Raw genomic sequence first — 25,000 nt, 5'->3', positions numbered from 1 at the left:
GACTACATGCTGTCATGCGGAGCGGCGCGGCGATAAATCATCATAGCGATATTGATTATTACAATGAATAAGCATAAACACACAGTGCACTTGAACAATGTTGTGGTACATGAGATATTTGAATGACGGATATGCATTTTAGCCCGCTGCAGTGCTGCTCAACCTGTGAGCAAGGCTCCGACCGCAGCAGGCTGAACTTAGCCGTGGTTGAGGGCATGTCAGCGGGGGGAGACAGAGCTAGATGGCCGGGGCATGGGACTCGAGTGCGAAATTGCGATTATGCAACAGTTACCAAAAAAAAAAAACACGTCAACTCAATGTCATTGTAACTAACATTTTCGAGCGAAAAAATAATTTTTTGAATGAGACTTTCACCCAGTATGAAGCTAAATGTGACACCAAAAGAGTAGCATAAGTTGCTATGCTACTTCTGCGAGCAAGCCCGCATAGAAGACGGGGAAATTTTTATTGCCTGGCTGACGTCATAATCACGTTAGCATGAAAAATAGCCGTTCTTATCTCCCGAGGGGAATGACATTCCCCCTTTAACATTAGGCTACTCTAATAGACCCCCGGGTGTGGTAATAATATTCAAATAGGTCTTCCTGTGTATTTTTTGTTACTTCCAGTCCAGAAAGCTGAAAGCTTTTGAGATAAAAGGCCCAATCGAAATACACCGTTTTAGTGACACACTAAAATTATGCTTTATAATGCTTTTTAGTGAGTATACTTCTTATTCAGTGAATGCCTAAAATCAGGGACGGATTAACCCCCACGAGGGCCCCTGGGCCGGTCATTTTTGCAGGGCCCCCATAGCGCGCGTGCACGCAACATTTTTGTGTTTTTATCATGCTTTTGACCTAAATGTAACTAAATCAATGGCCATTGGAGGACCCCAGGAGTCCTTTTCAGGGCGTCAAACCTAGTACTGCGCGGTCCAATTTCCCCGAAGGGCCCCTGAGAGCCAAGGGCCCCTGGGCCACGGCCCCACTGGCCCAATGGCTAATTTGTCCCTGCCTAAAATACAAGTCTCATGTGTTCCATACAGTAGGCTACATACAATACATACCCAAATAGACGATGTAAGGAGCTGTGATGCTGCCAATGCGAGCAGCTGAAGAACAAATGCCAATGCCCATGTTCCTGAGCACGGTGGGGTAGAGCTCAGCTGTGTAGATGTACACTGTGCTGAAGGCCATGGTGAAGCCAAACTTTGCAATCATTTCCAAAGCCACAGCAAATCCACGATGGGCTGCATGGGGAGAGATTTAATTCCAACATGAGATATAGGCCATTAGAAAATAAATTACAATACATACATAAGAATTATTGCCAGTGTGAAGGTAAAGGAAGGAAGAAAAAGTCACACCAATAATGAGATTCATGGCTTTAAATGTTAACTTGTGGACAAGGAACAATTTCAGAGGAATGCAGTTTTATTTCCCTATGGGAAAGCAATACAAAAGTGGCTATGATTAATATAAGAGAAATACTTACTTTTGGGGACAGTTTGGATAAGTAAGAGAAATACTCCTCCAGTGGTGAGGAATGATGACAGCAGTATTCTCCGGGGATATTTCTTCAAAAACCAGGTAGCTGCAATATAAGCAGGGACCTCAACGGCGGCTGATAAGAAGCAATTTAAGAAGGGATCTCCGCTTAGATTAGAAGTGTTCAAGCCAAGTCCAAAGTAGCCAATGTTTATTGCCAGCCTTGAGAATAAAAACAAATATTAAAAAGTTAATCGCATTAGTTAGTTTGTTGATACCTTTTACATTGTTTTTACCAAGTACATTAATTGAATATACATTAACGTTTTGCATACCGGTAATATATATTTTTTAATGAACATGAATCTTTAAAAATGCTGATATTTGTGAACGTTAAACCTTCTCCGTAATCAGAAAGATGAGACTGGAAGGACTCACCATGAAAACAAACATAACAGTGTGATGCAGCATATGTTGCTGGATTTCAGAATATCAAGGAAGGTGTATTGTTTAGGTGGCACTGGCAGTAAAACCTCATTCTATAAAGTAGCAAACAAGACAGGATTAGTGTCATTGAAAAATAAGCTAAAATTGTGGGGGGGGACCACCTAACCGGGTGCCTGGCCTAGCGGTCCGGGCACCCAGGCTGCTAATCCAGCCTGACAGTGTGTCGAGGGTTCGACTCCCGATCCCGACGACATTCTGTCAACTTACTATACACTATCTAATAAAGGCAGAAAAAGACAAAAAAATATCTAAAAACAAAAAAAAGGGCTTCAGACAAAACCTCCATTGGACCCTCAGTTCTCCCACTCTCATGCAAGTATATTGACAATATATAAAGTATAACTTTGATGAGTCACTATTGCCTTATTTAAAAAGTTGTTGAAGAAAAAAAACCATTTCCTGAAAATTTTACATTTTGGAGTTAGCGTTTTCTCCCTTACAGCAGAGATATGATACTCCTCCACTAATGGACCTTACCTCTGCCTCTTTAAAGATGACCAGTGGTGCTTCAACCTTGTTTGTCCTGGCTGCATACCTCACAATGGCGTCAGCCTCCCTTGTTCTGCCCTGAGTGAACAGCCACCGAGGAGACTCTGGAAGCAACCTGCACAAACAATAGGTGGTTTTTTTTTAACACCATGTGAGCTTGTAGATCTACTATTTTTTTTATTTTTGAGTTTCTATTTTGGGGAGATTTTTGGTAATTTTGGAAATATTTAGCGTATAGTGACTTGCTCAAAATAGGGATGCCAGGTTGATGTAAACAAATAATCTTTAAAGGTAAAAAATCATACCTGTGTGAAGTGCGGGGTGCTCTTATCATCATACGTACATCATCATGGCGTACCATGTCGATTTGCTCAGACACATATGACTTTGTGTAGGACGAAAATAGCCGATTTGCTCGTCTACATATAACGTAAATTCTCCATTCATTGTCAATGGAATTTAATGTTTGTGTTAGGACAAAATAGACGATTTGCTCAGACACATATGACGTAAATTCTCCATTCATTGTCAATGGCATATCATGTTTGTGTTAGGACAAAAATCTACACTATAGCTGAATATAGGTGGAATGAGTTACTGAACCTATGATTTTGAGCCACTCTAGAATTTGATTGACTTTGGAGTTGAGTTGATCACTTCCAGTATGCCAGTATGCATCACTCATAAACCCCTACAGATATGAGGAACTTACCACCACAATGGGATGTAAGCCACAGACAACGAGGAGAGAATGATTAGAAGAGTCCTCCATGACCTCACGCCAAATGCAATCCCGGGTAGCAACATGTCGCCAAAGCAGTCAAAGAGACAGGACCCCAGTGTTGAAAATAGCACACGCATAGAATTACTCAGCACCTCTGTCCCTGTAGAAGACAATATAATCAAGACCGATTCTGATGAGGACTCACATTTACCACTGTCATAGCACAAGAACAGTCAGTAATGTAAACATGCATGCAGGTGATTGGGTGAATTAGAGAATGATGAATATTTTTACTGTACTTACCAAGTACATATGCAGAGATGTATAAGGATATTTGGGAGGCTCCAAAAAGCAAATAGATGACACAGAACATCATCCATGAGGAAGAGAAGGCCAGAACCAGGCCAAATAAAGACTGAGATGCAAGTGAGACGAAGATAATCTTTTTCCTCCCAAACCTACATGGTCCAACATGGAACAGAAATAAATGTTGATTCAAACTGACAGCAACGCAATTTGTAGCCTATAAATTATTGACACTTTATGTTGTGAGCTTGTATAGATTGACTATTTTTTTTTAAATGTTACACAATTTTGACATTGGTTGAAATAAATAAATGAATATGTTATATGTGATTTATTTAAATGTTGATTTATCCTCCCCCCTCCTTTCTGATTGGCTCTCCTGGCGGCCCCACTTTGGAAACCAATGTGCACTGAAGTATCACATGGATTATGTGGTGACATGAATGCAGAGCATTGTCATCTTCTGTAATGCAAATCCATTATATAACAGTAGATGGAGCTGTTGGAGGGGTAGAGTGGCCGGATGGTAACCGCAAGGTTGCTAGTTCAAATCCGGGCTCCCCCGGAGTTAGTGTCGAAGACACTGAACCCCAAATTCATGGCACATTTAAGCGCCTTTATCCAAGGCGCTATATGCACCATTTACCCTCATGCAATGTAGCCTATGTAACATCATACATTGACGTCCTGCAACCAGAATAGTGTCTGGGGTGGAATACAACTGTAAGACACTACAGTCATAACTTTACTGAAGCAATACAAGAACGAGAAGAAAGTAAAAAATATTAGAAAAGAAATACCTGTCAGACAACTGTCCTGAGATTAAGGACCCAAACAGGTAGCCCACATAGAGAGCTGAGGTCGCAAAGGGAACCATCCACTGATTGTCACAAACAAGGTCCCACTGTTAGGAGACATCATTCTGATGTTTAATTCACTAAAAAGACAGCAACAATGACACTGGATTTATTTTTTAAATCACACTCTTGTGAAGTGAGGGGCGCTCTTATCATTATACATCATCATCATCATCATTGGCATTTAATGTTTGTTAGCCGGACAAAATAGCCGATTTGCTCGTTTACATAATATTATACATATCCTATATTACAATTGAAAACATGTGCCCAAAAGCACGCACAGGAACAAAAGGCACCAGCTACTACGTCACTGACACGCTGCAACACGCTGCAACACACACTGCAACAACACACTAACACGACACAGCCTTACCCTCCGCGTCGATCCACGGCTATCTCCTCATGTCGCGCCGCACGGCCACATTTAACAACACCCGCGTAAAAACTGTCATTGCACTGCCACTAGAGCCGCCTCCCGTCCACACTCACAAACAACATCAATATCAATAATAAACACAAACACGCCACAAGCACCGACACCCCCGCCTAATTTGTTGCCACGTCTATGAAAACAAGCCCAGAAAATATGCCATTCAACACGCTACTTACAACTCGCTTACAATTCGCGGACCTGGCAACACTGCATCCTGTTTTCCCATTGGCTACGGTTGCTTACAACACGCATTTGCACTGCATCTTGGGAGCAACACAGCTTAATGTAGGGGTCACCGATTGCTGTGCTACATCCCCCTCATGTTCTCACCACCCCGTTCGGCTGCACCACACACACTAACCTACACAATTCTCCACATGCAACACAGGGCCCTTATTGGCTAGCCCCCTCACATGGCGATCCCCACGCAGCCAACCACAGGGCAGCCAGCCACACACACACACACACACACACACACACACACACACACACACACACACACACTCATTCTAACTTGCATGGACAGCGCCGCGATTACATACACAGTTTACCATACGTCCTCTTTTGGGGGCCTGTCCGGCCAGTCCGGGTGGTTTTATAAATACCTTCAAATGTCCGGGGTTTTACACGTATCGCCTGTAGTGTATCGCTACGCTCACAGACCATTCACACCAATGTGTATTACAATGCACGTTCAATGGTTCGTAGTGGAAAAACACTGAGAGGTGGACTTTCAGCCCCAACCCCGGAATGTGTATTCTTCATAACTCTGCATGCGCTGCACGCTCACACCACTACCACTGGTCCCGACCGCAGATCAGAGAAAGGCTCGCTGGCTGCTCCGCTGTCTGCAGATAGACAGACAGCGGAGAACTATCTCATCATTGACATGCAGAAAAAGTAGCCTGCTGTTTTCTCAGCTTTCTGACTGACCAATGAGAAGCACATTGTATTGTCTGCAAAGGAACTATGTGTCTGTCACAAATACAAGTTCTGTCCTGCAAGCCCATGTCATGTCAACACAGACAAGGCAGCTGTGCGCGCGGTGAGTCCTGCAAATTATAATGACCCAATATTATTTTGTACAACCTAGCAAAGCATAAGATATGATGGTTTGGAGAATAGGCTGGTCTCTCTTTTTACAACAGATAAGCCATTGCATACAGGTTCTCAAACTTTTAAATTTCAAGGACCCCCATAACTCTGAGAGTCAAACCAAATGGACCCATAACAGTCCCATTTCATTCCATTTCCACAGTATCAGAGTTAACAGTTATAAAAGACTCCATTTGGTTACATTTTTACACTCTCAGAGTTACAGACCTGTAAGGGTCCATTTGGGTCCATGTGTTACACTCTCAGAGTTACAGACCTATAATGGGTCCATTTGGAACCCCCTCAAGGAACCATGAGGGTCCCTGGATCACACCTTTCAGAGCCACTGCTTTAAATAAATACATAACTAATATAGAGCATATTTGATGCATTTATTGTTAGGCTCTAGATTCTTTTGACATCTCAATTTAACACAACCGCCCACGCACGGCACATGCACGACGTGCACGACGTGCACGCGCATGTGCACATCCACATCCACATGCACGCGCGCATGTGTCCTCTTTTTGGTAATTCAGAATATGGTATGCCTACACAGTTAAAATAATGCAAACACGCAAATCGCACGAACTACTGCGTCGACACCTGGCGTGGAACAAACGGGACGAACCGAGGCGCATATATGGATAAGAACAACAACACTACACGCGCGCGCGCACACGCGCTGCAACACAAAACAGCTGCATAAAACGCGTGTCACTGTGGACTTCTGTATCTGTGGACTTCTGTATCGCAACGCGGGGCAACGCAACTCTGGGATGAGCGGGCCGAAGGCCCGCGAAATTCTAGTAATATACAAACATTAAATGCCATTGACAATGAAGAATTTATGTCATATTATGACGTAAATTCTTCATTGTCAATGGCATTTAATGTTTGTGTTGCCACAAAAAGCTGATTTGTTCAGATACATATAATGACGTAAATTCTCCTTTCATTGTCAATGGCAAATGTGACACGAGTTAAGGACAAAAAGCTGTTTATAGGAGGGGCTGGCGCCCCTCAAAAAAAGGAACCCAAGCTGATTTGATATCACCGGTTGTATATAACATCCCCAACAGCTAAAGCTAACCTCTAAAACATCATAAAACAACCATTTGTTTGTGAAAAGGAAATTTGTCTTCACAATCATACTGCACGCACACACACACACACACACACACACACACACACACACACACACACACACACACACACACACACACACACACACACACACACACACACACACACACACACACACACACACACACACACACACACACACACACACACACACACACACACACACCTCTGTGACTATGGTGGACTGGTAGATGTCTTGGCTGTAGCTCCATCCGTCTACACAGCTCTCCTGTCTCAGTTCAGTGAGGTTCACGTCCCGACCGGGGATGTAGCCCAGAGCAGACAGGTTCCTGACCTCATCCAGTCTGTAGCGGTGGCATCGGCTCTGCTCCTCCTGTCCGTTCACCACCTCTATGGGAATGATGGCCTTCCTCCATGCCGCACTCAGGTTGGCCTCAGGAATGAAACAGTGGTGTTTTGGAGTGGCTGCGACAAATACGATATATAAACCATTGAGTCCGCGGGCCATGAAGACAGTATTGAGAAGGAAAAACATCCTCCAGTAATAAGGGCCAGTCTGCCCTAGGAAGGCTGTGGCTTCATCGTATTCACCCATCTTGGATGAAAAAGAAAAACTCAAGCAAGAAAATCCCAACAAACCTCTGTAATCCTCCCAGATACCAGACTTGGTAGATCACTGAGAACCTTCCAGGTGCAGTAGCCTACGACACAGGGTATGAGTTGTGGGCTCAGTAGGTCCCCTTGTGGGTCCCAGTCACAAATTAAGAATCTCCTGAATTCAGACCTGAGTGTCAGACTGACACTAAACCCCGTGTCAAACCTTGGTGGTGTACTGCTGTTCCATCCCAATGCAAATAACTCCACCTTCACTGATCCACTGCACAGGGCAAAGTTATTCATTAGGAGTGAGAAAACTGTTAATTGCTGATAATTTCCCCAATGGTATGTCGTGGTAAGTAGTTAGTTGGAGGCTTGCCACTCTTCTGTGGAATCTCTTCTGTGTGGCCTCCTTGGCAAGATATAGGCAGCTTACGTAAGCACATTCATTTTATCCTGTTTGACAGGAACTGTATGGCTGAAATTTTCCCCAATGGTGTACTGTGTGTTATCTTACATGGTAAGTATTGGAGGCTTGGCATGATTGGCATCTCTTCCGTGTGGCCTCCTGGCGTGAAAGAAGAAGATCTGACGAACCGTAATAACGAGCCCATTCAATAGAAGAATGAGAACGTGGGTATCGGGTGAACCGATCTTTGATCCTGAATGACAGGTACTGTTTTGCTCAATCTCTTCACAATTGGTGTCGTCTTCCACATGGCAAGTAGTTGAATCTCTTCCGTGTGGCCATCTTCAGTAAAGATGTGAGATAGTGGTCATACACTACAGTATATTATCTCTCGTTTAAGGCTTGATAAGGGTCTTGCTCCTCATTACATCTCTATGAACCTCCATGTGGCCTGAGGTCCTCAGGCAAGCTAGCCTCTGACTAAAAGTCCTTAATTCACACATTGTAACTAAGGGGCCTTCGCCGTCCGAGCTTCTCTGGGATGCTCTACCTGAGACAATTTCCCTCACTGATCGTTTAAATCACTATTAAAAACGTACATGTTCTAAAGCATTACTGTAACTTCTTTGTTTCATCACATTTTGCATGGTAATGTCTTGTTTCATTTGTATTATAATTTTATTTAAACTTGTTTATTACCTTTGTGAAATTCTTATTTGTTGTGTATTCTGTCCAAGATTCACCCACACGTTCATACACTGATGATGGCGGAAACCATGCAAGGCACCAACCAGCACATCAGGAGCAATTAGGGGTTCAGTGTCTTGCTCAAGGACACTTCAACACTAACTCTGGGGAGCACAGGTTCGAACTGGCAACCTTGCGGTTACCATCCAGCCACTCTACCCCTGAGCCACCGCCACCCCTATATAAAATCTTTTATCTTGGCATTCGGCTCTCCTACATTTCTCTGCTTGGCACAATTAAACATTAAGAGCAGGGAGATAGATACAACTAGAAAATGTGCAACATGAGCAGAGAAGAAGAGCTCTTGTTGTCATGTCTGAAACCGAAAGTACTCATACCCCGTGGTCTACTGAGGGGCACAGACCCTGTGGTCTACTGAGGGGCACAGACAGGGCTACTAGTGATCCCATCACCGTTTGGTTTAGGGGCGCCCGCTGGCCTAGCGGTCAGATCAGATTCTACAAATGTCTTCTAAATCCTGACAGTTTTCTGAAAAAGCTATGTTTCTATGTCAGTCGTTCTTCGATTTAAAAAAAATAGCAGATCTACAAGCTCATAGCTTGTAGATCTGCTATTTTTTAATAGCTAAAGCATAACATAATGCTAACACCAAAAGTGGTTCCCGCCCAAAAAGGGTTAAGAGTTTACATACTGCATGCATAAACTTTCCTTAATGATTATATCTGGTTTCAGTATTTATTTATGATGTATTTTCTCTATTATTAAGGTTATTTTTGCAGTCAGTTTGTATTGGTGGTGGGGAGGGGGGGCGGGACGGGGGTTGCGAGACATTAATCACATACATACGCGTCACATTTAAATGATTCTATTTAACTATCAACATCATTATTTAATATCAATGGTCTTGTCAGGTGTGTCCTGTGAACAACACACGTGTAAAGGTCCCTCTGCCTGCACACTGCTGCGTTTTTCAGATTTGTAGCAGCGTTTTTCCGAAAAAAACGCGTCCAATCTGCAAGGACCTTAATTTCATTCTCAGCCTTTTTTCACGTTACCAAATGTAACCAGACGGGCAAGGTAAAAAAAGGTAAAAAGAATCACACCTGTGTGAATTGAGTGGTGCAACTCTGTGTGTGTGTGTGTGTGTGTGTGTGTGTGGTACCCCCCCCCCCCCCATGAGAAATGACAGAGTTACCGTGTGGGGGTCCCTCTACTGTACCCTCTACTGTACTGTACTGTACTGTACTGGGACACCCGGGTTGCTCCACTCAAAAAGTAAGACATAGAAGGAACAAGGAACACTGACAAATTATACTTGGGGAAATGGCCACATTACCAAATGAACCAGACGAAACCAAACAAAGAACACCAAAACACGTACGTTGTTGTGCTGCAGCATGCCATACCTATGATAAAACAACAAAGTGTCTTTAAGGACACTTCTGTGAGTGCTCTGGAATTCTCTGGTTTAAAAGTTACTTCCCGACTGTGCACCCGGTAAAATGCTCAGAGAGATTGAGACTAATTTAATGCAGTCATGCATGATTCCTTGATTTAGAGGCGTGTGACAACGCCTTCTGATGAGTGAGTGGCAAAACACTACTTTCTGGCCTTGATAGCCCATACACAACCCAACAGAAAAGTGATTGCATTAAACGACATTAAACTCACTCGATTTGGCACTCACTTTATGCATGCGCATTAGGGCTGTGAATCTTTGGGTGTCCCACGATTCGATTCGATTCCGATTCTTGGGGTCCCGATTCGATTCAACTCGATTCTCAATCCAAATTCAAAAGCATTTTTTTCCAGATTCAAAACGATTCTCTATTCAAAATGATTCTCGATTCAATACATAGGATTTCATCACAATATACTCCAGCCAACTGAACTGACTATACTACAGTAACTTGAAAATGACTGAAGACATGATGTTTACTGTGATTAGGGTAAGCTTACATTTCATATCACAAACACTTTGGAAGGCAATCTTAGCCAATCAGTGTACAATCTGAGAAATCCAACAGACTCGTCTTGATCACATGACTACAGAGACCATGGCAATTGGATGATTTGAGGCATTTTGTTCCAAAAATGTGTTTTGCAAAAATCAACCTGTTGGTGGCGCTATAACAGGCCAATGTGAAAAGGGTGGGATATATTCCTCAGCCTAGTAAGAAAATGTGTGAAAGATTTCAAATTGCATGCTGCGTTCATGATTTGAGGCTTTTGTTCAAAACGGGGCAATCTTGCAAACTGTGAAAGCCAATTATACATACAGGGAGTGTGTGTGCAAAGTTTGGCATCGACCGGGTTAACGGTGCCGGAGATTAGCTGGTAACGGACGGACGGAAGGAAGGACGGACGGACGGACACACACACGGACGGAGTGCAAAACATACTCTCTCCCCATGCCTTCGGCCTGGTGGAGACAATAACATCCCCCTATGCCCTATGGGGAACAGAAATAACAGAGCCCACCGGTGGTGCTGGGGTGGCGGTGGGAGCAAACATCACATAGTCTCGCGTAGCCAGACAACTATTCCACAATCTCCGAATGCTATATAGTCTGGCACTACACGTCCCGAAATCTGAGTAAGGAAGCTGCCATTTCCGTTCACGTATTTTAAATTATCTTTACATTTTTATTTCCTTTTCTGCTAAGCAGCAAGCTATATATGCTTAGTTGATTTCTATTAGGATACATTTTTGCGACTGTAAAGCTAAAACGGAAGTGGGGAGGAGGCTCCACTTCTGCTTTATATTTTACTCATGACAGCTCTTTTGGGACAACTAATTGTTTGTTTACTGTAAATACATATTAGGCTCCTCGGAAATATCATAATACAAATGATTTTGGATAACTTTTCAGTTGAACAGCGATCTTGAAGCAACATTTATGGTATTTTAACTTTCTTTATTGCCATTCATTAATTGAAAATATCGTTCAGTATCGATCTTATAGGTCGGACCAACAGGTGTACACATATTGATATGTGACATGAAATCATATCAATATGTTTTTAAAAAACATGAACAGATAGATACATACAATAAAAGTATACAGCTGCATTCATACACAGATATCTTGCTCACCCTCTACCTACCTACCAGTGCTACCACCCACTCACCCACCAACCACCACACCACACTTTATATCACTACAATTCAGTCCAGTGCAGTCCAGTCAATGTATAAGCATAAACAAGTTGTATCAAGATGTGAATATAGGAAAGTCCTTAAGTGATAGAAGGGTGTAATGGATCTAAAGGATAGAGGAAGACTAGCTGTTTCCATCAAATGGAGCTTTGTAACAGAATGACCGTCTGTACGTCCAACAACCTCTGTAAAGATTTGTGGGACAACAAAGTAAAAGTAAGGATATTGCAGGTGTCTAAGTGGACATGATGATGTAGCGGCATTGGAATTCAGCCACTAAAGGCAATCTCCACCCTGGCATCTCTTCCGTGTGGCCTCCTGGCGTGAAAGACAGCTATCTGACGAACCGTAATAACGAGCCAATCTCTTCACAATTGGTGTCGTCTTCCACATGGCAAGTAGTTGAATCTCTTCCGTGTGGCCATCTTCAGTAAAGATGTGAGATAGTGGTCATACACTACAGTATATTATCTCTCGTTTAAGGCTTGATGAAGGGTCTTGCTCCTCATTAAAAACGATTTGTGGGACAACAAAGTAAAAGTAAGGATATTGCAGGTGTCTAAGTCATGGACATGATGATGTAGCGGCATTGGAATTCAGCCACTAAACTGTCGGCAATTATAGTGCATTGTATGCAGTAGCTAAGGCCTCATTCACACGTACCAAACACCAATCAAGCAATGTTTGGTCGTTTTTTTGTTTTTTTGGGCCACCACAATGCTTTTCCAATGGGAGTCACATGGTTTGATCAAACATTTGTGTTTGATCGCTGATTGCTGATTGCTCCCCCCTCATCAAACAAAAATGTTTGGTCAAACCATGTGACTCCCATTGAAAATGAATTGGAGCAGCAATCAAACAGCAATCAGACATCACACACGGACCAAACATTTGTTGTGTAGGTGTGAACTAGGCCTTATAGAGCAGGGGTTTTCCCACCAGTTCATTAAGTATGCCTGGTTTGCCTGGTGGGTGGTGATGGGTGGTGATCCACCTGAACTGAAGCCGCACCCACCGCTGTAGTTGTATGATAAAGGGGGAGGGGTTAGGGGAGGAGCTGATAGTGTGGTGTCACTATATTACTGTTTATTTCATTGGCCCGTTTGACTGTCAAGGGTTCAGCCTCCAGGAAGAAACCCTAAATACAAAGTTAATACACCATTGCACATAAAAATTACTCCAGGGTGTCTAATGAAGTACCGTCACCTCATAGACACATGCAAAACTGGAAAAATAAAAAAATTGTGGCACTCCATCTTTAAATAAAATCTGTTAAAGGGCAAATTAATTCATTGCACGTAGTAACCTATCGTGAAACACTTTTAAAAATCTTTCCAAAAAATCATGTAGTGTATGGGAGGCTTAAGTCATTATTTAATTTCAAGCACCCCCCCCCCATACCACGCCCAGTCGCCCATATCCCCAACAGACACAACAGTGGTCCCCAGGTTGATTCTTAGTCAGGTTGGTGGTCCCCTTGACATAGAGCAATTCCAACTAACTAAAGATCTCTGCATGTGTCTATGGACTGTTTTAAAATTCAGATTACTATATACTATATACACTGTACAAAAATATAAACAATGAATGTCAGTCAAATTCTCTATTCTAACATAACTCTAAAAGTTTACAACAATAATGTAAAAATATTACAAGAAATGCAAAAGCAGAAACAGTGCCATATGTGTGTAATGTTACAATTTGAATCAGAAGCTGTCAATATTCTGAAAGATCCAATCCAAAACAATAAGTGCATGAGGATGTTTAAAAACTGAACTGCTTTGCTTTGACAAAATATAAATGACCCTTTTTGCAAATCTACTCCTTTAACATTAAATGAAAAGGGAAGATTATGATATGCTGGAGGCGTAAACACACAACTTAGATACATACAGTATCTGTCATTGATATAGGATGTGGAGGACAGGAGGAGTAAAGTCAAGTAGTGTAGATTTGGCAACAAGAGTCTGCTCAGAATTTCACCTCACGTGGCAGAGTTATGTCAACTCTTTCTTCCTTTACCAAATAATTGTCCTTCTTCTCCCTCCTGCACAACCTGTAACAATACAGATGAGGTAAGATGATGTGTCAAATATGTCAAAAGGCCAAACCGTTATTGGAGACATGCTTAAAGGACCCATTTTCAATCATATGAACATAATAATCGTTTCTAATTCTCATAATAAGATAGCACCATTTCTGTTTACTCACTCTGTATCTCATCAGTAGGGATGGAGCTTGTTATTATTTATTGATAATGATAATAATTAATAATATTGTGTTTACCCAGACAGTGCTGGTTTGCAGGTATCAATACACTTTTAGACCCACTAACACTGATTTATATATATTTTTTTTAAATAGTTGAAACATGGAGATAAATGGTTTCTGGCCCCTATACACATATTTGTATAAAAAGGGCATTTGTAACAGCAGAAGGCAGCAGACTGCAACATATAGCTTTAAGCAGACATAATTTCTCAAGTTCATACGTATGAATGCAGTACATTGTAATAACTTTGGTGGATTTGACCTTACCCATGACATTTCTGCATCTGCTCCAGTGTTTCTGGAAGGTCCTTATTGAGGGTCTCAGGAAGGAAGAGGTTAACCACAGATGAGCTGATAGTGAGACTTCCCATGAGAATGTACGGTAGATACTTACTGTAAGCACCTGTGAACACACAAAACATTCCCTGATTTTGCTTTAAGTTGAACAATATTCCATTCGTTGCAATAAATGGTTAAATCTAACTATTCTACTTTGACGTGAGTGTTCCTATAACTGAATGACAGTTTAGATAGTTGAATGTAATTTAAACCATAAGACAAAATCATTTGAAATGAAGAATCCATGGCCCAATCATGAAAAGGTTTCAACGCCCCGGTTATACAGAACTAATGTTACCCACACGCACAAGTCTCAGCCAATCATAATGGCCTGTTTAATTGCCTAGGTAGAGTTTTATTGTTCAATGATGTGGTATGATAAATATATGAGCAGTGTGAGTATACACAGCCTGGTAGGTATACCTCTTCAGTGAATGCATCCAGTACAAGTCTCATGTGTTAGTAGGCTGCAATACATACCCAAATAGACGATGTAAGGAGCTGTGATGCTGCCAATGCGGGCAGCTGAAGAACAAATGCCAATGCCCATGTTCCTGAGCACGGTGGGGTAGAGCTCAGCTGTGTAGATGTACACTGTGCTGAAGGCCATGGTGAAGCCAAACTTCCCAATCATTTCCAAAGCCACAGCAAATTCACGAACGCCTGCAGGGGAGAGATTTGACACCCATAATTTGTAGGAATTATTGCCAAAGGTAAAAGTCACACCGATTATGAGCATGTAAATATTTAGGTAGGCAACTTGTGGACAGGGGGAAGCAGTAAAAAAACATTGTTCTCTGGCATGTGTTGCACACAATATGTTTTTTTTTTTACTTTTGTCATGCAAAACTGCACTGAAAGCACAATAAGGATTGTGAAAGATGAAGGTGGATGGGAATGTGTGTTGTGTGGTAATAACTTGAGACATTCTGTTTCTGGGTGCTTATTATTATTGGAAATAAGGCCTGGTATGAACTTGAACTGATTAACTCTGGTCAGGACAAATATGTGGCTGATTATGTTTTTATTAGCAGAGGCAATAAATAATATAAGTACAATTTATACACTGCCATCATGCAGATAAAAACTTGAATGGATTACAAAAGTAAGATTAGGTGATGTAGGTTTCATGTAGGCTAACACAAAATAATACTTACTGTTGGGGACAACTTGGATAAGCAGGAGTAACGCTCCTCCAGTGGTGAGGAATGATGACAGCAGTATTCTCCGGGGATATTTCTTCAAAAACCAGGTAGCTGCAATATAAGCAGGGACCTCAACGGCGGCTGATAAGAAGCAATTTAAGAAGGGATCTCCGCTTAGATTAGAAGTGTTCAAGCTGAGTCCAAAATAGCCAATGTTTATTGCCAGCCTTGAGAATAAAAACAAATATTCAAAGGTTAACTGCATAGTTGTTTGTTGATACCAAGTATCATTGTTTTACCAAGTACATTAATTAAAAAAAATTGCATAATATAATGTTTTAATGAACATTAATATTTAAAAACGCAGATGTTTGTGAATGTTAAACCTCCTGAGACTGGAAGGACTCACCATAAAGTCAAACACAACAGTGTGATGCATCTTATGTTGCTGGATTTCAGAATATCAAGGAAGGTGTATCTTTTTGGTGGCAGACAAACCTCATGCTGTAAAGTAATGCAAAGACATCATTTCACAGGATTTAGTGTCTTCATTGAAAAAGAAGCTAAGATTGCATATATACTCCTCCACTAACAAGCATAATGGACCTTACCTCTGCCTCTTTAAAGATGACCAGTGGTGCTTCAACCTTGTTTGTCCTGGCTGCATACCTCAGCATGGCGTCAGCCTCCCTTGTTCTGCCCTGAGTGAACAGCCACCGAGGAGACTCTGGAAGCAACCTGCACAAACAATTTGTGTTACTAGCTGTAACAGGTGTTCCCAAACGTTAGTAACTCAAGGCCCACCTGCTGTGTCAAGATGTTGCATTGCATTGTAATACGACATCAGCTTGTATATCGACTATTTTGTACGTTTCTGACATTCTGGGGGAGATTTTTTGGAAGTTTGGGAAATATTTAGCCTATGACATGCTCAAAATAGGGATGCCAAAAATGTGTAAAAATGCAGTATTGGTATTTTTCATTTACTTAAGATTCCACTCAAATATCTAAATTGGGCAATATTTGTTCCCAGCTGCCACCACTTCCCTTTCCAACAATAGCCTATGCCTTTGAATTAGTCATTGAACATATGAGTTTGATTGACTCTTGAGACGAGTTGATCACTTCCAGTATGCCTTTAGTCAGCATCTCTCATAGATCCCTACAGATAACATATGAGGAACTTACCACCACAATGGGATGTAAGCCACAGACAACAAGGAGATAATGATAAGAAGAGTCCTCCATGTCCTCACGCCAAATGCAATCCAGGGTAGCACCATGTACCCAATGCAGTAGAACAGAAAGGACCCCAGTGTTGAAAATAGCACACGCATAGAATTACTCAGCACCTCTGTCCCTGTGGAAGACAATATAATCAAGACTGAATGAGGAGGTCATGAGGAAGGACAGGACATTTTTGTTTTATAGCACAAGAACAGTCAGCATGTAAACATGCAGATGATGGGTGAATTAGATGAACAAAGAGATGAGGAGGAATATTTTTGATGATCCCTGAGACTGAATGATGACTGTACTTACCAAGTACATATGCAGAGATGTATAAGGATATCTGAGAGGCTCCAATAAGCAAATAGATGACACAGAACATCAGCCACGAGTAGGAGAAGGCCAGAACCAGGCCAAATATACACTGAGATGCAATTGACAAGAAGAGAATCTTTTTCCTCCCAAACCTACATGGAACAGAAATAATTGTTGTCAAACTGACAGCTAAGCCAAGGTTAAACATTTTTTTTTATTTTTATAATATTTATTTTATTTGGAAAAAGCAGTACAATAACAGCATTTCTATGCATACATAGGACACAAGTGCAGTTCCCAGGATTTTTTTGTTTCACCCCTCTTCCCTCCCTCCCCCCTCCAAGTGACTCCATCTCCAGTGTCTCTGTAACATCCTTGCTTTCTTCAGGACCACATATGGCATCAAGTCAACACTTAACAGGGGCAAAGGGCAATATCGCTTCAGAGTGTACATTTCAGAAGGAGAAAAAGAAGAAAGAGCGGGCAGACAAAAAAAAAGACAAAGACAAAAAAGGTTAAACATTTGTATTAAATATTTTAGACTCGAATTATGTCTGGTGTCAGTTGGTCTAAATGTCAATGTATTCCAGTCATTTTGTATCTGATGCCATTTTGTCACCATGATGCTGTAGTGTAGGGGTTCCCAAACATGCTCATGCAAATAACCCCCAAATAGCCATAGTCTCTGGCTGCAGCTAAGGCTACAATACCAGATCTACACCGCAATGCTATCTTTAAGCATTTGATCCACTTTGCCATCTTCTGTAATGCAAATCCATTATATAACAGTAGATGGAGCTGTTGTCATGGACAGAGATTTTTCCTGTTTGTACCAAAATAGATCATACAGACTAGAGTAGACTGTTATGTTCTTTGCATCAAATGAATATTTTCTTGAATCACCACTCCAATACTCCACATTTAAAAATCGCCTCATGCAACATATGTAATATACATTGGCTTCCTGCAACCAGAATAGTGTCTGAGGTGGAAAATCTGTTAAGACACTATACAGTCATAACTGCAGTAATACAATACAGTGTATTTTAGGGATTTCTTTTTTTTGAGGGGCGCTATATACAGCTTTTCATCACAACACGTGTCACATTTGCCATTGACAATGAATAATTGTGAGAATTTAGGCGTCTGAACAAATCGGCTTTTTGTGGCAACACAAACATTAAATGAAGGGATAATTTACGTCATATGACGTAAATTAGACATCGAGCAAATCGAATTTTCTAAACACAGTGCAACTGTTCAGCTCGGGGCTTAGATATATATATATATGTAATATTTTCTTTTAACATTGTATCATGGTTAAAAGATAATAACATAAGTTGACAAATGAATTCATGAGGAAGTATATTCATTTGTTATTGGATGATGTACGATGATAAGAGCGCTCGGGCCCTCACTTCACATTGGTTTTTATATAGGCCTACCTGTCAGACAGTTGTCCAGAGATTAAGGACCCAAACAGGTAGCCCACATAGAGAGCTGAGGTCGCAAAGGGAACCATCCACTGATTGTCACACACAAGGTCCCACTGTTAGGAGACATCATCATTCTATAATTAACACAAACAAGACTGGACAATGATACTGGACACACACACGCACGCATGCACGCAGTCACACACGCACGCACACACGCACGCACGCACACACGCACACACACACACACACACCTCTGTGACTATGGTGGACTGGTAGACGTCTTGGCTGTAGCTCCATCCGTCTACACAGCTCTCCTGTCTCAGTTCAGTGAGGTTCAAGTCCCGACCGGGGATGTAGCCCAGAGCAGACAGGTTCCTGACCTCATCCAGTCTGTAGCGGTGGCATCGGCTCTGCTCCTCCTGTCCGTTCACCACCTCTATGGGAATGATGGCCTTCCTCCATGCCGCACTCAGGTTGGCCTCAGGAATGAAACAGTGGTGTTTTGGAGTGGCTGCGACAAATACGATATATAAACCATTGAGTCCATTGGCCACGAAGACAGTATTTAGAAGGAAAAACATCCTCCAGAAATAAGGGCCAGTCTGCCCTAGGAAGGCTGTGGCTTCATCATATTCACCCATTTGTTACGAAAAAGAAAAGCTCTTGGATGAAAAAATAAAAACTCAAGCAAGAAAATCCCAACAAACCTCTGTAATCCTTCCAAACGTAGATCGCTGTGAACCTTCCAGATGTAGTATGCCACAGGGTAAGAGGTGTGGGGTCAGTAGCTCCCCCTGTGGGTCCCAGTCACAAATTAAGAATCTCCTGAATTCAGTCGAGCGACTCGAGCCCCCTGTCAAGCCTTGATGGTGTACTGCTGTTCCATCCCAGTAAGAGGGAAGAACTCCAATTCCACATTCACCTTAATTGTCCACTGCAGGGCAAAGTTATTAATATTAAGTTATATCAGAAGTGAGAGAACTCAGCTCATTGTACCAATTTAACCAAAGTACAGTGCAAGTAATGAGGGAACTGATCAAAGGCTCAGTAGTGGCCACACCATCTGGCCCATACACCCCACCCCCTGTAGGCTTTTCTCCTTGCAACCACTGCTGTGTTTTTTCTAAACATTCCTCGCGTTTAAGAACTCTTCAGTCTGCACTCTTAACTTTCTTTAGTATAAGCCAGACTATTTTAAGCCATTTAACTTTTTAGAAGAAAGCCGATATGCTCACCTCAAAGGTTGGTGACAGATCGTAGGACAACAGCTACAAATGTTTCAAAATAACAAAATGAAACCTGCACACTGCCTGGAAGTTGATCAAATGTTGCTCTTTAAAGAGCTGTGTGCCAGCTTGATTTGGGCTTGTACTGTATATTTGCAAAAAAATAAAATAAAATGCCATTGGACTCAGAAGCCTTGTCTGGACAGGTTTGATCATGGCTGATTGTGTTTTTATTGTTATTGGCAATTATTCAAACAAGATAAGCACACTTTTATAGGCCTACTCCTACTGTATAGGCCTATAAGAGAAATCCACCTCCAATGATGAGAAATGATAATAGCATTCTCTTCCTATAGCTGCAATATACGGTAATCATGCAGGGACCTCAATGGCGGCTGATAAGAAGCAGTTACTACTAATAATAAAATTAAAATTAAAACATTATATTAATAACTTCCTGATCTGTGATCAGGAAGCTCAAAGCAAAAGCACTCACTATAAAAAACAGATTATCAGTGATTAATTTTATGTTGCTGGATTTAATAACGTCAAATATCAGATATAATATCAGAATACTAGGCCTACATAATATTTATGGCAATGAAAACACCTTCTATAAAGCAATGCAAACAAGAAATTGAATGAGATTTGACGATTCAACATTTGTATATGATTATCCTGTTGTGCCACAAGCTCCTCGCGTTCCTAGTCCCTCCCCTGCACGACATCATAGGGCAAGGGCCGGGCATCTCCCTCGGCCAGCAGCCAGCACAGGTATGGCTGGTCTCAATCAGCCCAGCTGCTCCACAATCACCATCAACAGAAGCTGCCAATATAAGCTGTTGAGAGCCGGCGCCCGACGGTCCCTGGCACGTTTGGCTACTTAACACTTTGAGCGTAACAGAACGTCCAAGCCTCCCATCAGCAGGATGACCCGTTTCCTGAGGTCCACAAACTCCTTGTGCATTCGCTCCTTCTCTGCCGTTTGGCTGTCGATGTGACGGCGGAAGGCCTGGAGCTGCTCCAGGCTTTTTTGCCTTTATTGACAGATGTACATTAGGTAGACAGGAAACGTGGAGAGAGATGGGGGAAGACACGTACAGCAAAGTTCTTTGGGATCGGGACTTGAACCCACGACACACTGATGGATGATGGATTACCAGCCAAGGTGCCTGGACAGGCCAATATGAATAATGAATGTAAAATACAGGCCAGTGATGTTTGTATGGTTCATTCACCATGCTCACGTTGTGTAAGGGCTTTTCTGAGCTCATGCCATATTGCACTGTACCGGTTACACTGGCTCAGGACGCCCTGTCAGTTCACCGCCTGACGTGACCAAAATATGAAACATGGGCATGAATAGGAATAGAATGCATCTCGTGTTGTGCATAGACGTCAGTCCGTCTGACAAAGTAATTGATGGTCATAGTATCCAGGGTACCAATTATGCTTACGCAGATGAGTGATTCACCACATGACATGTAGGTAGGAATCAGAATCAGGTTTCCAGAAGTAAAAAAGTGTGTGAAATTTGTTTTTGTGCCAGTTATATCGTTTGGTTATTTCCATAGAAACAAATAATAAGAAAGAAGAAGTAGTGGCGCTACTATAGTGGTGCTCTCAAACGTTTTTTGCCACTCGGCTGGGCACATTTCTGATGCATTTCAAATAATCAACTGTCCAGACTTCAAAGTAACTGCTGTTGGGTGGGTTTATTAATGCAAATTAAAATAACCACAAAAAACGTGTGATCTCCAGAGTGTGTGCCCATACCATGACCATGCCATCATTAGCTGGCTTGTTGCACCTGCCCGTATTGACCTGCCAATTGCTACGGCACCCAATGCCCACAACAGGCCACACAGGCAGAATGGCTCCTTAAAGTACTGTATATGTACTGTAGGCTACTGGGTCAAGCAGATAAAGGTCATCATAATTCATAACCAACTCTGTGGGAATGCTGGCCTTCCTCCATGCCGCACTCAGGTTGGCTTCAGGAATGAAACGGTGGCGTTCTGGAGGTGCTCAGATATATAACAAGTAAGACGCGCGAACGCGGGAAGCGAACGCAGCTCGTAAATTGCAATAACAATTAGAATAAATTACGTAGTTTTTTTTAAGTGAAGTTGTTTGTGTGTGTGTGTGTGTGTGTGTGTGTGTGTGTGTGTGTGTGTGTGTGCGTGTGTGCGTGCACGTGTGTTTTTGTGTGTGATACAGCTGCGCCCTCTGGTGGCGGGCGGGTGGTGTTACAGCGTGACACACACAGACAGACAGACAGACATGATCTGCTGGGTCTCATAGTAAATGCTCACTGCGTTCGCAATCACTGCGTTCGCAATAACTAACTAATATAACTAATTGAATCCAATAATTCAGGAACAAAATAAGTCTTCATTGCCTTCTCCCATTCGTTATAAAAAATAAAAGCTACTGGGGGGAAAAGACAAACACAGCATCCAAGGTACAGTATGACACAAGCTGGCAGTGCCTGGGTCAGCAGGTACAGTTGGGTGCCACCGATATTGTCCCTTATCATTTGACCCATTTAGGCCTGACCTCAAAATTTTAAAAAAATGCTTCTAAATCCTCCAGTTTTCTGAAATAAATATTTTCACGATTTTTCAAAAATAGCAGACCTACAAGCTCGTAGCGCGCCCCTCGGTGGCGCGCTATGAGCTTGTAGATCTGCTATTTTTCAATAGCTAAATTATAACATAATGTTTAAAACACCAAAAGGGGTTCCCGCCCAAAATGGGTTAACTGTCCTTTTGCGCAGATCACGCAAACCTCAGCAAAAAGAAAAGGACAATATCGATGGCCTCCAACTGTATCTCTGTGGGACGGAGTCAAGACTTCCTGAATTCAGATCTGAGGGTGATGGCAGTGGAGTTGTGAGGCAAAGTATTTCATTAGAATTGAGAGAAGTGAAAGAAATAATCAAAGGCTCAGCAGTGGCCAAACCATCTGGCCAATGCAGCCCGCAACCTGCAGGTTTTTCTCCTTGCCATTGCCATCGCAGAGTTTTTTTTCCAAAAGAACATTCTTCGCATTTAAGTATGCCAAAGACTTGCACGTGCCTGTACTCTTAACTTTCCTAAGTAGCTTAGACTCTATTCAGGCTATTAAAACTATTGAACCACACAAACAAGTGCATGCAAAAAGCCATTCTGTATATCTACACCGTTAGCAAAGCCTACATTTTTAAAACGCCCACACTTTCTCAAATGCAAGTAGGCTTGAAATGATACATCAGTACTTCATTGTTTTTGCTCAAATGTTGTTCTTTTTTTACACGGTAAGAAGTGAATGAAAAGGGTATAACTGTGCATACACACATGCACAAACAACTCACAGCATTTTACATCTGTGCGCATGTAGGCCAGCAGCCTTGCTGGGTCTGCTGGTTGCTAAGCTATGTATTTAAAGTAATTTATAACTTTGCACTATTGAGCCAGCCAACCCCTTTTCTCTCTGCCAGTGTTGTGTGTGTAAAGCCCCGACTCTATAGCACCGTTATGGGGGAGAAAAGGGGAAAAGTGTCCTGTTGCGGTGCATGTGTGTGAAGCGTGAAGTCCAACACGTGTGAAGCGTGGGGTTCAACATTGTTGAACTTTTACCGGGCGCCAGCCAATAGGAAAGACGTGCCGCCATTAACCACACTTGGCAGCCATTTCACTAGTAGTTTTTTTTCCTTCAGTGTGAGCCAACACAACCTATGTCAAACAAACTACACACCGGAAAACCAAAAACAGACAAAAAAAGAACAATACAAAACTGATAAATGTTAACAAAAGTATAACCAATGTATTGATTGATTGATTGATTGATTGATTGATTGATTGATTGATTTATTGATTGATTGATTTATTTATCAACAGTTTACAGTTGGGGGGTGGGGTCTTTTCGGGTGATAAGCTTAGACTTTTTACAGGGACGAGTTTGAAAACATGATGAAAAAAAACTCCCATGTGTTGGGTGAAGTACAACAATACACTGTTTACAGTACACCCCACTGTTTACAGCAAATATGACCTCTTTACATAGAAATACGTCATATACTGTAAACAGAGCAACTAACTTTAATTCAATTACATTTTAATAAATTGCTGCTACTTGTCGTAAATGTTTTTAAGTGAATGCAAAAAACATTGAAATCCTGCCCTCAACTTTCAAAAGTATAAAGCTAAACTATATAGATGTATAACTATCTGACAGAAATGCACTTGTAATATTTGTATAGTTTCACAAGATATAGTATTAGTCTAAGTGTTAATCTAACTAATTGTATTGCAATTTATATTCAATATGTATTTGTACATACATTGTTTTATCTTGATTGTTTTGTTCCATGCACTTTTGCTTTGGCAATGTAAACGTTTTTTCAAGCCAATAAAGCTCCTTTGAATTGAATTGAGAGAGAGAGAGAGAGAGAGAGAGAGAGAGCTAGAGACCCCATTGTTAATAGGCCATGCAGGGATCATTGTGGGACAACAACACACAGTTTTGCTGTCATTATAGGACATTTGTCATCCACGTGACCATGCAGTCCCCATGGGGTAGAGACTATAGCCTGCGCCAGCTGAGACCTGAGTCCTCGCTGTTCTCTAAACGACCCCTCTCCCCTATCTATAAAACACTGAATTACCACTTAGCCCACCCCCACTGTGTGTGTGTATGTGTGTGTGTGTGACTGCGCGCGTGTGTGTGTGTGCTCTGTTGTACATTTTAAGAGAGTTCAAGTTATAGTAGCCTACAATATGACTGATTATGATGACTTAACAACGTTTCTCGGTGACTGGGGGCCGTTTCAGCAGACCGTGTTCTTTCTATTGTGCGTGAGCATCATTCCAAACGGCTTTTCGGGTCTGTCCATTGTGTTCCTTGGCGATACACCGGCGCACAGTTGCCTGATTCCCGAAAACGCCAACCTCACCGACGCATGGAGAAACAGCAGTATTCCCCTGGAGGAAAGCATCAGCAACGGGGGTGTTACTGTTATTGCGCTCAGCAGGTGCTCCAGATATAAACTAGATGTGATCAAAAGTTTTTCGGAGCGAGGGTTTGTCCCGGGCATTGATGTCAACCTGTCCAGCATCCAGCGGGAGGGCTGCATGGACGGATGGGAGTATGACCGCAGCATATACATCT

General features: G+C 42.0%; 3 protein-coding genes across 3 annotated transcripts in view; 1 reads left to right on the top strand and 2 right to left on the bottom strand.

Moving 5' to 3' along the window:
* Positions 1-7,606, bottom strand: part of slc22a5 (solute carrier family 22 member 5) — a gene marked incomplete at both ends in the record, with an annotated part of 26,832 nt that extends 19,226 nt beyond the window's left edge. Inside the window, 8 exons of the mRNA XM_079508937.1 lie at positions 1,070-1,252; positions 1,498-1,712; positions 1,929-2,029; positions 2,475-2,601; positions 3,199-3,370; positions 3,514-3,668; positions 4,317-4,420; positions 7,217-7,606. Of these exons, the coding sequence (XP_079365063.1) occupies positions 1,070-1,252; positions 1,498-1,712; positions 1,929-2,029; positions 2,475-2,601; positions 3,199-3,370; positions 3,514-3,668; positions 4,317-4,420; positions 7,217-7,606 (1,447 nt within the window). The remainder of the gene's footprint in view (positions 1-1,069; positions 1,253-1,497; positions 1,713-1,928; positions 2,030-2,474; positions 2,602-3,198; positions 3,371-3,513; positions 3,669-4,316; positions 4,421-7,216) is intronic.
* Positions 7,607-13,762: 6,156 nt separating this feature from the next.
* The window catches only part of LOC306928666 (uncharacterized protein), a gene marked incomplete at its 5' end in the record, with an annotated part of 27,751 nt that continues 16,513 nt past the window's right edge, over positions 13,763-25,000 (bottom strand). The window contains 10 exons of the mRNA XM_079508936.1: positions 13,763-13,940; positions 14,423-14,558; positions 14,975-15,157; positions 15,652-15,866; positions 16,049-16,137; positions 16,251-16,377; positions 16,828-16,999; positions 17,182-17,293; positions 18,875-19,102; positions 20,757-20,886. Coding sequence (XP_079365062.1) covers positions 13,856-13,940; positions 14,423-14,558; positions 14,975-15,157; positions 15,652-15,866; positions 16,049-16,137; positions 16,251-16,377; positions 16,828-16,999; positions 17,182-17,293; positions 18,875-19,102; positions 20,757-20,886 — 1,477 coding nt within the window. The 3' untranslated portion in view covers positions 13,763-13,855. The remainder of the gene's footprint in view (positions 13,941-14,422; positions 14,559-14,974; positions 15,158-15,651; positions 15,867-16,048; positions 16,138-16,250; positions 16,378-16,827; positions 17,000-17,181; positions 17,294-18,874; positions 19,103-20,756; positions 20,887-25,000) is intronic.
* slc22a21 (solute carrier family 22 member 21) overlaps positions 24,610-25,000 on the top strand; it is a gene marked incomplete at both ends in the record, with an annotated part of 9,216 nt that continues 8,825 nt past the window's right edge. Inside the window, one exon of the mRNA XM_079508714.1 lies at positions 24,610-25,000. This exon is cut by the window's right edge and continues 17 nt beyond it. Within this exon, the coding sequence (XP_079364840.1) occupies positions 24,610-25,000 (391 nt within the window).

The sequence above is a fragment of the Electrona antarctica genome, assembly GCF_951216825.1.
Source record: "Electrona antarctica genome assembly, chromosome: 8".
Taxonomy (NCBI): Eukaryota; Metazoa; Chordata; class Actinopteri; order Myctophiformes; family Myctophidae; genus Electrona; species Electrona antarctica.
The sequence above is the reverse complement of the archived record's forward strand: the minus strand, read 5'-3'. Positions and strand labels throughout refer to the sequence as shown.